Source organism: Globicephala melas, chromosome 16 (assembly GCF_963455315.2).
Source record: "Globicephala melas chromosome 16, mGloMel1.2, whole genome shotgun sequence".
Classification (NCBI taxonomy): Eukaryota; Metazoa; Chordata; class Mammalia; order Artiodactyla; family Delphinidae; genus Globicephala; species Globicephala melas.
The window spans coordinates 69,401,043-69,416,800 of record NC_083329.1 but is presented as its reverse complement, the minus strand read 5'-3'; the positions used below and the strand labels follow the sequence as shown (position 1 = coordinate 69,416,800).

General features: G+C 33.4%; 1 protein-coding gene across 4 annotated transcripts in view; it reads right to left on the bottom strand.

Annotated features, from left to right (window-relative positions):
- Positions 1 to 364: 364 nt before the first annotated feature.
- RTKN2 (rhotekin 2) overlaps positions 365 to 15,758 on the bottom strand; it is an 88,870-nt gene continuing 73,476 nt past the window's right edge. For 3 of the 4 annotated variants that reach the window (XM_060286175.1, XM_030848200.3, XM_060286176.1), the window contains exons 10-12: positions 9,989 to 10,154; positions 5,758 to 5,865; positions 365 to 4,285 (exon numbers count right to left, since the gene is read on the bottom strand). In XM_060286175.1, the coding sequence (XP_060142158.1) occupies positions 3,750 to 4,285; positions 5,758 to 5,865; positions 9,989 to 10,154 (810 nt within the window). In that variant the 3' untranslated portion in view covers positions 365 to 3,749. The remainder of the gene's footprint in view (positions 4,286 to 5,757; positions 5,866 to 9,988; positions 10,155 to 15,758) is intronic. The other variant, XR_011376781.1, reaches the window with a different exon arrangement.

Sequence of the window (15,758 nt, the reverse complement as noted above, 5' to 3'; positions counted from 1 at the left end):
TCAAAGGGGCTTCCCTGGTGGCGCAGTGGTTGAGAGTCCTCCTGCCGATGCAGGGGACACGGGTTTGTGCCCCGGTCCGGGAAGATCCCACATGCCGCGGAGCGGCTGGGCCCGTGAGCCATGGCCGCTGAGCCTGTGCGTCCGGAGCCTGTGCTCCGCAACAGGAAAGGCCACAGCCGTGAGGGGCCCGTGTACTGCAAAAAAAACAAAAACAAAAACAAAAAAAAACAAAGGTAACACTTTTCTAGTATTAACTTAGAATATGCATGATACAGAATAAACCATTTTTATTATAACTATTATTAGCAATGAAGCAGTTACACATAAACATGTAAACATTTACAAATAGTAATGTCTTTGAAATGTAAATGCAAAAAGTCAACTCTATCTACATTATAGTTTAAGACTAATAGAACACCAAAGAGAATTATGAGAATATAAATGGTCATCAGTTAAAGTTTAATTACTGCTCAATAATTCACTCTTTAAAAAGACAATGAGTTTTGATAAATTCTAACCACAGGGACAGATATTTTTCCTGCCAAAGCACTTCTCTTGCTCATGGTGCAGCATTCTATCTCTATCTAGTATGGTTGTTCCTCGTTCAAGGTAACACAGGTGATTACATTCAAATGGCATTTAACATAAACTGCACCAAACTGCCCTATAATTTCATTTTGTACTGAATTAATTAACTTCTCAGTAGGTGGCTGAGGAGCTGAACATAAGCCTAAAGAAATACTTGACTGCTTACCTACCTTACATGCACTGTCTCTAAATCAAGGAAGCTTCCATTTTAATAAACAGTACCCGGTAAAATACATTTAGTAGGAACCTAAAGGGTAAAGATAAGGCATTTATAATAAATGGATTTAATTTTCCACATATATGCACGTCCATTTAAAAGAAGTCAGGGGGGCACTGCAGACAATTAGGGAGGATTTAACAAAACTAACCACGAGTTGGCATGTCTGATATTTTTAAAGACTGTTTACCTTAGGAGGTGTGCATTTATAGTAACAAAATGCTTTCTTTGTCCTTGCAAGATGTTTAAATAAAAAGCTCATTACTTTGTAGCAATTAAAATACTATCTTAATGATGTTTTAAGTAATTTATATCCCAGAGCTTGAAATGTAATTTTCTAAGCTATTATTATCAGATCATCTGAATTATAATAAAATACCTATTCTTTCTATTATGTATCTCCAATTATAACATTATTATCAAGATCTGACAGCTAACTCCTTGTTTCAAGTTTATTAGTCTTCATATATCAAGAAACAAATGAAAAGGACAAACAAGCAATGTAAAAAGCCAGCTCATAAAAAGCTGAAATGTTTTTATTACATGGTATATTTTTCTCTGTCATAAATTTCCGGTTTAGGAAATGAGAAAACAAATAGTTCTTTTGACAAACTCCTCGACAAAGTGTTTAACTCTGTATTTTTAGATTTTTGTTTAACTGTGGAAGGAAGGGAGAGGGAGGGAAGGAAGGAGGGAAGGATCCTTAACTTTTTATTATACCTTTCGAGGGGAGTGGAGAGTGGGGAGAACTAACATCTAATGAGTACCATGTCAAAAGAAGTACAGCTGAAGACTACAGTCGGATTTTAAAGGCTTTGTAACATACAGTTAAGATGGGACCTCAGAAACAGCCTAAATAATTTTGGGGGGAGGTGGTCCTTGGTCAGACTTCGCCTAAATGTTTCTAGGAAGATGGGCTTCAGGCTTGTTTCAAAGTGCCCCCTAAGGGCACAACTGCTAGGTAATTTCTCTAAGAACAAATTCTGTTTCCTGTACAACTTAAATCCTTCTTGATATAATACGCATAAGGAGAAATGACAAGCATATAATTTAGAAGTTTTAACACTGGTTTGTTCTAAGGAAGGCTTTAACTAAAAAAACCCAAAAATACAAGAATGCTTAGATGCCAGTTTCAGAAACAATTTTTCCTGCAGCATCTTCTAGCTCAATAATTTAGTGGCAACGACAGTTAAAATGCTGTCAAAAACAGCAGTGAGGTTTAAAAAATAAACAAAAATAATATCCATTAGATTTTTAATGTCATTTACTGAATCGGCAATCACAACTGAGATTTACGAGACCCTTCTAGTTAGAAAAAACAAATTAATCCTACCTTTTTAGGTTTTCATACACTTGATTGTCTCTAAATTCTATCAGGCAAGCATATAGGATTTCCTTCTCATCAAATGCTATGTCTATCCTGGTGTCGCCAGTCACAAGAGACCTTTTGTATCATTACTCCCTTGAGTCCCAATTCTTACTAGGAGTCCTGGGTAAACACAAAAGTAACCTGGCAGTTACATCATTCTACATAAATGAAAAAAGACTCTGCTATCTAAAAATAATGAAAGGCTCCATTTAAATTAATGTTATTTTTTGTCAAGTGTTCATTTTACTTTAAAATAATGTAGTTCTGATCCAAATAGAGTTCTTACAAGCTTTAAAAAGATCTCTAGAGATTACACACAGGGCAGTAATTTAATTCTTATATTTTCATTTGTTGCAATGACATTTAGGGTTCAGTGTGAATTGAGATTTTTAGTGCTGTTGCTGACACCTTAAGGAAACTGTTTTATTTTACTTGGAAATTCTGATTAGATTTTTTAAGATTGTCTAGCTGTTGTTTATAAGAAACATAATTATTAAGAAAATGGATTTTTTTGTTCCTTTGAGGTATTCATTCTGTTGCTATTTATTCATCACTTGATTTCATAATCTTGTTTGTGTCACTATGATTAGTTGCTATGGAAATTACCTCCTATGGAAATGATTCCAATGTCATTATTGAAAGAGTATGACTTTTAATGACAAATATCAGTAGCAGACATGAACCCTTACTAGAAAAAGGAAATCTAATTAAAATTTTTTAGATGGATTAATTCTGAAAATTATTATCATGGCCAACTTTTCTGATATTTTGAATCGGCCATCTGCTTTTTAAATAAGTACTGAATGAATCTTAAGGTGTTAATCAGCTACTCACTTCCCCAAATGCCAATGTCACAATAGAAATTAGTACCATGCATAGAAAAGTGGAAGTAAAGTATATTTCATCTACCTGTTTCTTAAACTAAAAAATGTTTTGCTTTACTTATGAGAGTTAATGTCAACAGGATTTCAGGGCTCATCAAGGAAACAACTTTGAACAGCACATTACATATTCCCTTTAAAAATGAAGAATTTAATATTCAAAAATGTATCTCAGAAATCTGAAAGGTCACTGAGTTAAGTAGTGAGTTAAACAATAGATGAGAGCCAGTGGACCATTAGATGAGAATTCCAGAATGCTAAGAAGAAATTTTCTTGGGTGGATTTTATAATTTGTGGTTTGAATAAAACTTTTGAAACATTCCATTAGTATTAAAATCCTCACAGTGAGAATATGGCTCTTATTTAACACATTTTAAATTACTAGACAATCCCTCCCCGAAGAAATTTTAATGCTTTCTTCTGCCTAGTGCTTGTTCACTGCCTGGTACTAACTTAGGAATAAATTAACCCTTCCAATAATTGGGATATTGTCTAGAAACTGCCTCCTGCACTCTGCTAGAGAAATCCATTTCTTCATTATAAAACATTTTTTTACAACTAATAGCTTATTAATTATTGATGTAAATCACTGTCATATTTACCTACATAATTACATATTACTACATCTATAGTGCTTCTGAATTAAGCCACACAGTTACAGATTTTGTTAAATGTCTTAGACGTTAAGGGTTTTCTACACGTGTGCCTGCAACCATGATCTAGGGTCCAAAATGTCTTTGATAGATTTCTGCCGTGGAGCTGGCACTGGCTTGGCTTCAAAATTGGTTTTAGTGTCTGTGTGCTCACCATCAGTTAAACTATTTTTCCTGGCAGGAAGAAGTTTTCGAGGAGCAGCCATTGGTTTCTGTAAGTGATGCATTAGGGTCGATAATTTGGTATCCAAAGGTGAGGTCTGAGATACACTTGTCTTTTCCCAGTTGTCCTTAACCAATTGATCTGTGTTGCTCTGTGTTTTTAAGCTGAATGCAGCTTTACCAGAAGGAGGAAGGGGAGCTCGTCTCTTTTTCCCTTTCCCATCATGTAACTGCTTGCTTGCAGGAGATAATACCTTTTTCTTGATGACAACTTGGTGATTACCATCAAAGAGTGTGGCCCAAGGAGGTGGTGAGGATTCTTCATGCTGACCAATAAGGAACTCTCCATTTGTCTGTTCAATTTTTTTTTGTATTATATCAGTTAAACTTTCAAGTTTTATAGGTGAATCAATGCCTGTAATAATTTTAAGAAAAAATACATGGAAAAAAATTCAAAAGCAGTATATGCTTTGCCCAAGAAAGTTATTACAATATGTTATCTAAAAATAGTTATCAAAAACAGACTAGGATAAGCAAGTGTTTTTTTTTTTTAATGTGTTTACTTGTAAAAATAACCGAACTAATGGAACCAAAAAATAAGGAGATCGGGCTTCCCTGGTGGCACAGTGGTTGAGAGTCCGCCTGCCAATGCAGGGGACACGGGTTTGTGCGCCGGTCCGGGAGGATCCCACATGCCGCGGAGCGGATGGGCCCGTGAGCCATGGCCGCTGAGCCTGCGCGTCCGGAGCCTGTGCTCCGCAACGGGAGAGGCCACAACAGTGAGAGGCCCGCGTACCGCAAAAAAAAAATAAAAAAATAAGGAGATCATGTACTGTGCACTGCACACACACACACACACACACACACACACACACACACACACTTAAAGATATTCCTAAACAAATGTGTAAAATCCAGCTTTCAAAGGAGTGGAGCTACATCAGAATTTTTTTGAATTCTACAGGTTAAGTATTTATAAAATATCTTTTGTTGGATTTAAAATCTATTCTGACTTCTAGGTAAGAGTGGATTCCCTTTTATAAAACCCTGATATGTAAACTGGGAAAATGTAACTGGATTAGTATTCTTTCCTGTAGACCAGCGGTCTCTGTAATAGGGGAAAAATCCAAAACAAAAAACCCATGGAAACAGAGTGAAGCCTTAATACCACTTTGGTTATGATCCTTGGGAAAAATAGAACACAGATAAACGTCTATTACATGACATATTCAAATGTGTAAACTCAAATGTTTCATTTTAAATCCAACATTTTAAGGTATATGTAAGTGCAGGGACACTGGTGGAAAAATACACCAGAATTTAGCTCTGACTTGTGCTTATTCACAACACTATTCACTGAGGCAATCCCACAAAGACAAATAACCTTCAAAGTGTGGGAAAATGGAATATTAATGAGTCTAGAAATTTTAAATTTTCCAAAGTATTAAACTTAACCAATTTTTTGGCCTGAGATGAAAGGGTCCATTTATTAATATTCATTTATCAATGCTACTTTAAAACAAATTTAATAAAATATGGAAAAAAATTACTGAACATAATTATATTTTAGAATCTCAAGTTTACATTTCAGAATTTTCATGAGCTACTTAGCTAATATTTATTTTCAGTGCACCCTTATTCATTTTGAAGCCTTAACATTTTTGTTTGATCTTAAGCATTCAAACTATGAAAAATGTGTATTCATTAATTTTGTATTAATTCATCTATTAAACATGAGTTCCTTAGACTATAATCATAGTCTTTTTTCATTCATTTTGACTGTGCCCTGAAAATTTTAGCATTTTAATGTCAACAGAATAAGCTGCTTGAGTAAGGACAATGTTGTTTTTGTTACCCTGCAGCTTAGAAAAGACAAACCCCACTTACTCATATCATGGTAGACTGAGGTTGCCTCTTTTGTCAAGAACAAAGGTGGTTTCCGTGGTGACATACTCTCAATTTTCATAAGTTCTTCACAACAATGCTTCCATTGGCCTAAGAAAGACAGAAAAAGGCACGCTAGTTTAAAACATAAATGTGAAGATGTATATTTAATTTTCAACAGATATTAACACATTTTTTGATTTGAAAAGTAAGTGAATTTATAAAGCATTATCTTAAAGAAGCTATAAAATCCTAGTACTTCCCATGATTTCAAAGTCTAAGTCTAGGCATAAAAGTACTCTAGTTTAAATATAAATCTCTATGAACAGATATTAAGCTAAGATCTGTAGGCTATTAAATACTATACTACTTCACTAGATGGTCAATAACTGAAATCTCTATTTACAGCAAAGGTTTGTATAAATTCTCTCATTTTAAATATTAAATAAAAACATCCAGTATTTAATACAGTTGAAAGGTAAAAATTAACTGAAATATAATTACCTAGCAGGAAGTAGAAAAAAACGTAAGGAGTAGTGGTTCTCAAAAATGATTTTAACTTTGAAAATTTTAATTAAGAAATAAGAGTTGCTTATATAAAAATGATCTCTTAAGATGATTATCATGCCCTTTCAAAAATCAGGAAACTAGAAAAATGCTGTATTTTCATTTTAGTTAGGATATATAAAAAGCTGTTAGCATAAAGACAGATCACTCAAAATTCTAACTGGATCTAATCTGTTTTAGGACGGACACGTTAAATAAAGCCATTAGGCATTCAGAATAATAATAAAAATACTCTTGAATAAGTTGTTTCAATTAAGTTAAAATTCAAAAGTGTGGACAACATTAATTTTTCTTGTAATTATGTTTTACTATGTTCATCTCAAAATAAAATTCTCAGATTTATTTCTCCTGAGTGGGTGTAAAAGAAATGTAACCTTTCCGTCTTTATTGTGGACCTGCACGCTGGGTAACAGCTGTGCTAGAAACTATGTGTCTATATATTCATTATAAAAGTAAGTTATGGAGGTTTACCATTCTTATATTCTATCTTACATTAGCAGAAAAGTAAATGTAATATACACGTGCCTTTTTATAATGATTTATGATCTATATTTCTCTCTTATTAATTCTCAACCTCCATATTCAATATCCAACTTATTTTCCATGGCTTAAAAATTAAAGACACTTCATGTTTAGTCAAATTATCTATTTTTGTTGATTTAAGTCTAATTTACTGTCATGTTAATAAGGTAATATATGGATAAACTTAAAATCCACCACCTAATAGTTAAGAAACATAAAAAAACCTTTCAGTATGCTTAGAAACATAAAAAATAGTTAAGAAGCATGAAAAAAACCTTTCAGTATGTTTTATTACAATGCTAAGTATAGAATATGGTAAAAATTTCAAAATAACTCACACAGCAGTTTATAAAGGGAATAAAATCTTGAGTTTGAGGCTTCAGAGGTTGCCCTGTAGAATTTAAATCTAGTAGGATCTGAGATCCGATAACTTATTCCACCTTTCTACTTTTTTAGATGAATATGTAAAAGCCAGCCTTTCCTTCTTGGGGGCAGGAAAAAAAGGCCTTATCTACTGGGAAAGTAATGAAACACTTTAAACCAACAAACAATTCTCTGTCAAACCTTAGACAAGTTATGTAGTGCAGTATTTTTTTCTATATTGATAGATGAAAGCTCTTCATTGTTAAACTGATAGCAGAATACTAATCATGTTGAAAACTGGAATATAAAGCCACATTATCCCATGTATTACAGAGTCATAGGTATAAATGTGGTATGTTCACTGGTCAAGATGTTACAATTAGACATTTACTTTACCAGTAAATAAATTTTCCATGCACAGTTAAACGTAATACTAATATGCTAACATAAAAATAAAGGCCCAATATGAAATATTAAATGGATACATTTTGTTCACATAAAATCTGTATATTGAAGATGTTTCCCACCATATTTATTGTTACAATGTTCCCAGTCAAGTTAAGCTGCTTATTTAACTCAGTATTTATATTATTAAATATTTGAAAAAATTTATCTTTGACTCACCATTCCTAGCTCTACCCTATTTGATCATCCAAAGCAAGTGTCATTCCTCTTTTACATGTTTGTTAGCTCTCCAATATTAAAAATTAGCTATTACCTCCCCCTTGCCTCCTAACCTTCACTCCTTAGGCTGTTCTTCCACAGGCTAAACACACCGAGTTCCATTAGTGTTTTCTCATGATTTACAGTTATCTCACCCTCACGATTTTATACTCTTAAGCTAAGTCAAGTAATTGAAATTTGTTCTAAGTACTAAATTACTGTTACTTTATTCTGCCCTGGATATCTATCCTCTACTTTGTTCTACACATCATATTTCACCTAAGATCACAAGAGGCTACACTTATCACTAGGAGGGTAAAAATTTTAAAGTACAAGTCAATCTTCAGGATAGTATAAACCCTTCCATCTTTGCTTCATACCTTCATATCTTACACAATGAATTCTAAACAGCAAATGTAATAGAATTTATACTTTAAAAATTAGACAGATTGGCAGATTTTATCCCCAAAGCATTAAATACTAAAAAAGTAGCCAGACCTGAGAACCTAGTCGTCATCACTTTCTTATTACTTTGACACTATAAAAATGTCATGAGATTCTTATCCCTCTAAGTCCCTCTTTTAGCATGATAAATTATTTTACATAATTTGGGGAATGAAAACATGAGATCATCTAATAGTAGTTGATATCCAGACTATAATATTCTGGCATTTTTACTTTCCTTTACTCCTCCTTCCTGTTTTTGTCTACATAAAAATTATAAAATGCCAGAATCATTTCTAAAAGTAACACAGTCTTTTTTATAAGACAGACTCTCTAAATCAGAGCATTTAGGAAAGCGGTTAAAATTTTAGCTGTGATCAGCAAATGAAAGGAAGTTGCTGTCTTTTAAGTTACACACCTAAGATCAGCTGAAATTTTAAAATAAAGAAATGTAGCGCATGCTAATAAGCCTGGAAGAAATATTTAAATATCTACTGAGTGTCAAAGGACAGTATTTAAGGAAAACAAATTATAAAGAATCCAAGAAAGCCATGCAGAGAGTCCTCTGGTTCCCTGCAATAAACCTGTAACCTTTTCAGGCCTCAATTTTCTCATCTTTAGAGCAGTGGGAAAAAATTTCTACCTCACTGGGTTGTTATGAAAAATAAATGAAGCCATATGGTATGTGGAAGGTAATCAATAAATTTAGATCCCTTTTCTTCCCCCTCCTCAACCATCAGTGTAATAACTGACCAGGCCATGGATCAGAGAAGGCTTATAAAAATTAATCTGAGGACTGCAGATATTAACTGTTTTTAGAGTTCTCGGTAACAGCTCCTAAAATGTCCTAAAATATCTCCAGGATTATTTCTAGGAGTTGCAGAAATAACTTTCTATTGTTTGGAAATGGCTCTACTTTTCAGTTCTGTAGAAAAGTATTCTAAAGACATAAAATTCTGATTGAATCTACAGTAGGCTTAGTTTGCTTAGAAACAGCCATTATCAATAGTCTACATCTTCAATATACAATTTTAGTATTTTCCTGTTGATAAAATTCCTCCTTAAATTGAGAATATTAGAACTTCACATATTTTACATACTAGGACTCTATTACATTACTATCACATTGTTTTTATAATCCATGCCATTGAACTGTATTATTGAAACTGAAAAACCATATGTGCAGTTAAAAAAAAAAAATCTCTTTGGATGATGTCCAAAATGATATAATAATGAATTGAGAGTTAACAGAAGCCTACATAAAAATGAATCTCCTTTTGAACATTTCAATATTTTATGATCATCACTACCCTAGAGAAGTTTTTTACTCCTCATGTAGTTTATTATTCCTTTGATCAAACACACTGCCTTAGGTAGTTTGACCGAATATTTTGAAAAAATGTGGTCTAGTTGTTTTAGAGACCAGAACTTAAAAGTAACAGGTAAGTATACTAGGAATTCAAAGGTATACTATACTATAATCAGTCATGCACTGGGGAAAGATGGAGAGAAAAAAGCATCAATGCACTGATGATATACTACCATTTTATTCAAGAGCATAACAAATTCTTGATACAAGCTATACAATTATAATATAATCTTAATATTTAGATTGCTATGTACAGCCCTTCATGCGACATGAATATACTACTAGAAAATCCAAATGTCAACTTACTAAGATCAAAGAGATGCTGCCAGAAGGCTTCCATCCACTTCTGAAGATCTTCTCTGTTGTCAGCTGCAAAAATATGAGTTGTAGCCTGTCCAGCAACAGGGTTGATGACAGAGAAATTATGGATTCTTTTCTTTTTATCCTTATCCATTGCCCGAATTCTGGTTTCCTAAATATTAAGACAAAACTGTTGTTTTACAAGAGACTATTTCTGTAATGATCGAATAAATGTTTTATTGCTTAGCTACCATATTTATACCAGATGCAATTACAATCTTATTGCTGATCGTCTGAAATTTAAAATATGTAATTTTGAGAATTTTCAATATTCAAGCTCATATCTAGAAGGTTATTTTAAAAATGCTTGATATTAAAAATACTGAGTAATATTTCAAAGTATACTACATATAGCACTTATTTAAATTACATGAGATTAAAACATAATCTCTGTGTCTATCTCTTAGTTTAAGTAGGAGTTTGCTGTCTTTTATATACGTCTTAAAATTTGCAATAAAACAAGTACAGTATGTTATAACTCTGAGTTATGTTAACTGTGTTTTCAACAGTAATAAAATAGAAGAATCAGTAAAGTATGTTTCTTATTCTAATACTCATGCATAGTATACAGTGTTATCAGTTAAAGCAGTAAAACCATAACTTAATGTTTACTACAGTAAACAATTAGGCTTTCATCATTAACACTTATTTCATATGTAACATTCATTTACAAAGCTCATAGGTAAAGATCCATAAAGTAATATAACCTTTATAATGGTAAAAATTATTTTTTTAAATGATGAATGCAACATTTTACAACAAAGGCAATGGTTTCATACACGTTGATAGTCTAAACCTTTTTTCTGAGTGGTACTAGGTATGACATTGTGTGATCCTTCTTGTGTCTATGTGTAGAAGAGACTATTCCCAAGTCACACACAGGCACTGCTAAGTCACATGATAAGCGAGCAACTACATGTAGTTTCCAAGGAATCGTGGAAAAGAAAGTCTGGAATAGACCTATCTATTAAGCAAAGATAGTGATTTGGCTGCCTGGATAATGATTGACATGACATTTTCTACAGCAATGCTGTTCGTTAGAAATATAATGTGAGCCACGTAAGTAACTTAAGATTTTCTAGTAACCACATTAAAAAGGGTAAAATGAAACTGGTGAAAATAATTATGTAATAATTAATTAATATATTATTTTAAAATAATGTATTTTTTGTAACCCATATATTCAAAGTATTATTTTAACATGTAATTGATAAGAAAAATTTGAGATACTTTACATTCTTTTTTCACACTACGCCGCCAAAATCCAGTCTGTATTTTATACTTACAACATATCTCAACTTGGACTGGCCACATCCTAAGTGCCTAACAGCCACTGGTGGCTAGTGGCTACTGTATCGGCTAGAGCAGCTCTACAGCAGTATGGTTAAGCTTACTGTAATGCGTGTAGAAGAATACTTGGCTAGCAGTTACAAAAGCTGATTCAGAGTGGGAAGAAATTCTTCACTTCATTGAGTTTAGAGTGAAGAAAGTCTGTGTGCAGAGTCACACACCAAAATACACATTTAATGATGTCTATGTGGACATTATAGAAGTTGGAAAGAGTTTGGAAGAAAAGCTGTTCACTCCCTGAAAAACAGGTAAATATGGGCAGGTGAACACCATACAGGCTACATAAGAAGTTCTTTTCTGAAGGAAGGAACTCCTATTCAAAAATCACTTGAGAAAAAGTATGCTATATAAAGTAGCAACGTAACTTTGAAATTTTCAAGTATCCCAAAATATAAGGATTGATAACTTAGAGACAGTCTATCCTGTCATTTTTTAAAAAGCAGGAATGCGAGTGTCTTCAGAGGATTGTTAACACTTATGGCCGACACTGTAATTTTATCATAATAGGGTCTTTTTATACTCCTTTATACTTTATACTCCTTGGTAATAAACTTTGTGAATTAACTTTTTAAAGTAATTACTTACACAGTATTTAAAAATGCTGCCTAGGGGCTTCCCTGGTGGCGCAGTGGTTGAGAGTCCGCCTGCCGATGCAGGGGACACGGGTTCGTGCCCCGGTCCGGGAAGATCCCACATGCCGCAGAGCAGCTGGGCCCGTGAGCCATGGCCGCTGAGCCTGCGCGTCCGGAGCCTGTGCTCCGCAACGGGAGAGGCCACAACAGTGAGAGGCCCGCGTACCGCCAAAAAAAAAAAAAAAAAAATGCTGCCTAAATGGCATCTTTGGAGCCTGATAACATGTAATCAACCTCTTTAAATATAAAGTTTATTATCACTAGCAGAGAATGACTTAAGCTCTCAGAAGAATCTTTGATATGCTTCTTTCAGACTAAATGAAAGCTGACTCAGATGGAGGGCTGGGGGGACAACCCTCTATTGCTGTATTAAAAAAAAAAACCTGAATGATAAAATATGAAGTATTCTTGTTGCTGAAATTGTGATTCCCTCCACCCAAATCCATTTTAATACAAATTTCTGACTACCTTTTGTATATAGAATTAAAATGGATTCAACTTTTAAATAAGTTGAAATTTTTACAGATGAATAGGTACAATTATTAATAATACCAGGATACCATTTCAAACAAAAATAGCTATGTAGAAAATCTGACAAGCTGGGTCATGTATATCCTTCTAATAGAAAATAATACAATAGTATATAAATACTGTACACTCCGTTAACACTGGTAACCATAAATACCGCTAAATTTTTACAACACGAGAGGTTTCTAAAAGGTGCAAATGAAACACAGATCATCTGAATTAACCTCTATATTTTATCATCCAAAATAATTTAACTAATGGGAAATTTTTTCAACCAAAAAAACTGTATGTCAAAGAAAAAGTGAGTAAACAAAGTTTCTGATAATGTCAGAAAGTTCGTGCAATTTTTTTTTTCACTATGGCTAAAGTATCAATAATAGTGCTCAGGACTTCACTTCCCAAACAAGGAATGGATTAGAAAACACAAGATGAATTTTAGGACTGTTATCATTATGGGCTCACACAATGTATAGATAAGTATCTCCTCTCAGCAGGGTATGAAAGCAAGCAACTTGGTATTCTTGCCCCCATTATTTACATCAACTAAAATACTGCCTGGTACCCACTAAGTGATTGAAAAATATTTGATGAATAAATGAATAACAAAAGAATAACTCAGATAATGCTAAAAAGTTTTACACTGATAGACTCAGATCCTAGAGATAATCTGCTCTTTAATTTATAGATGAGGAAACATGTTCTGAGATAAGCGTTCTCTGCAAGGTCAGTTTCTTGTTTTGTTTTTGCTAATTCCAAACCTTTTTATTTGATTTGGGAGGCTTTAAAACCAACTCCTATTGATACGTAGATAGATTTGAGATTATTCACGATGAAATTTTCATCCTTGGCTGGCTCTACTTTTGTCAATCGGCACATATTGAACTACAACTTTCCACTGCATGAGACGATGGTTACCCCAAGAAGGCCAAGTGAAGTCAAGAAAGGTACAATCTGAGAAGTCAATTTTGTAACAAAATATAATTAACTCTGAAGTCAAAGGAAAGTTTCTTTTAGGTTTTTCATTATTTTTGAATTAAAACTGTACTTCAACCTCTCTATTTCTGTAGTAATGGAAAATTACCAGATCAGAACTAGATTTATAAATTGTTTCCTACTTTACTTTTGACTATATGACTTTAAAAATGTCTACTACATACCCAGATTATAGTTTCTAAATACTCTTTCCTAATAAAAGGAATCAGAACTCTTTAGAGAAATGGCTTATCCCCAGCCTGGACCAGGAAATATATAGGATGGGCCTGGAACATCTTGTCCTACCAGAAATCAAAGATTACTAGGGTTGTACCAAAAGGACTCAAAAGTAAACTTGAAGAGGCTTCCAGTAGCCAAGGATGGGACAATCTGAGCATCAATAAGAATTACAATGGTAATGGACTGATGCATGAAAAGTCTTTAAATCCACAAATTCATAATGATATTTAAAAACTAACTCATTGGTCACCTCTGAAGGATGCTAGGGAACTGCCTCATAGATTTGGTAACTAGTATATAAATGCAAAAAATCAAACCTTTATCTTGGGTATCTTGTAAAAACTGTCCTTCAACCTAACAGCTGATGAAGTAGAGGTGTCCCAGCTAATAAATGAAGAAAGAATGTTAAAATAGCAGCAGTTTGCAATCCCTAATGAAATAAAGAATCTAAGCAACGTTCATCAGTGGATGTTAACGTGAGTGGAAGACCCAGACGTTATTATATGCCTCCTGATAAAAGTACTAAGACATATCCTTACTAATCAACGAACAAACAAACCTAAATCTGATTCAGAAATAGAAGAAAAAAGACAACTTGAAGATGCAATCAGCAAATTCTAGACTCTGAAAAACTCTGTAGGATAAATGACCAAATTTCTTCAACAAACAAATTGTGTGTGTATATGTGTAGGGGAAAGAGAGAGCGAGATAAAGAGAGGGGTAGAATAAAAGCCAACAGACTAAGAGATTTAAGAGAACTAATCAATCAATGCAATGTATGGTCCTTATTTGGATCCTGATTCAAAAAGTTGTTTAAAAAATTACAAGACTGAGACATTTGAACACTGTCTGGATTTTTGATGATATATTGACTTCATGTACGGCTATAAATTTTCAGTACGGCAGTTGTAATATTTACAAGTAAAATGATATGATTGCTAGGATCTGCTTCAAAATAATCCAACGGTGGAGGAAATGTGTGAGGGTACAGACGGGTTCATTTATACTATTCTTTCTATAGATTATCTTGAAATTTTTCAAAAAAACAATTAAAAAATAAAATACAAGTACAAAAAACTAAGAGCCTGCTTTCTTATCTATAATGCAGAGATAATATTTCACTCACACCTTCCTCACAAACATGTTGTAAAGATAAATGAGTTCTTTGAAAGGTGTCTGGTCTAAAGTCTTGTTAACCAGGGATGAAGACAAAATTGTTGATGGCTAAAAACAAGCTTTAGACCTTATATGTATTCTAATGACAAAGAAAGCATACCTTCTACAATATATGACAAGGAATGTTTGAAGTATATAAAGCATAACCATAAATTAAACCAAGCATTAGGTCTGATTAGTATTAGTGATATAGTTATTTTCAATTTATGTCAATGAAATCAGATGTAAACTCTTAAAGGAAAAGACTGCTTAAAAAATTCTTTTTGCTGTATTTAATAAGGGACAATCTGAATAGGTGATACATGCATTAAGAGGACTAACATAATATGAAGAAAATCCCATGTGCTTCATGGTAATTTTACTTGCTAGCGTCCATGATAAATGTAATGGTTAAAAACAATTTCAAGACAATTTAACAAAGGACTATCACACCAACTAGTGTTATTGACTTGTTTGGTACAGATTTTATGATTCATTAAAATGAAGTGATGCATACTATTTAGATCAAGAAAAGACTATTGATCTCAAAGACTCACATTTCTTCTCCATTCCAATCCCCACCCCACTGGCAATGGATAAAACTTTGGCTAATAAAATGCTTTCTACAACGTACAGGAGATTCAGTGGCTCCAGTTAAGTACCCCTTATTGAGAATGTCTAGCTCAACAACATTCATAGGGAAGTTTTTTGAAGTTGAAGCAATCACTTTGAAGTAAATCATCCTTTCAAATTTGGATTGAAAAGAGGAGGGGGATAGCTTTTAGGCTTTTCTTTCCTTAATGTGACTATTTCCACAGATGGCTCCCTCTGAAAATTAA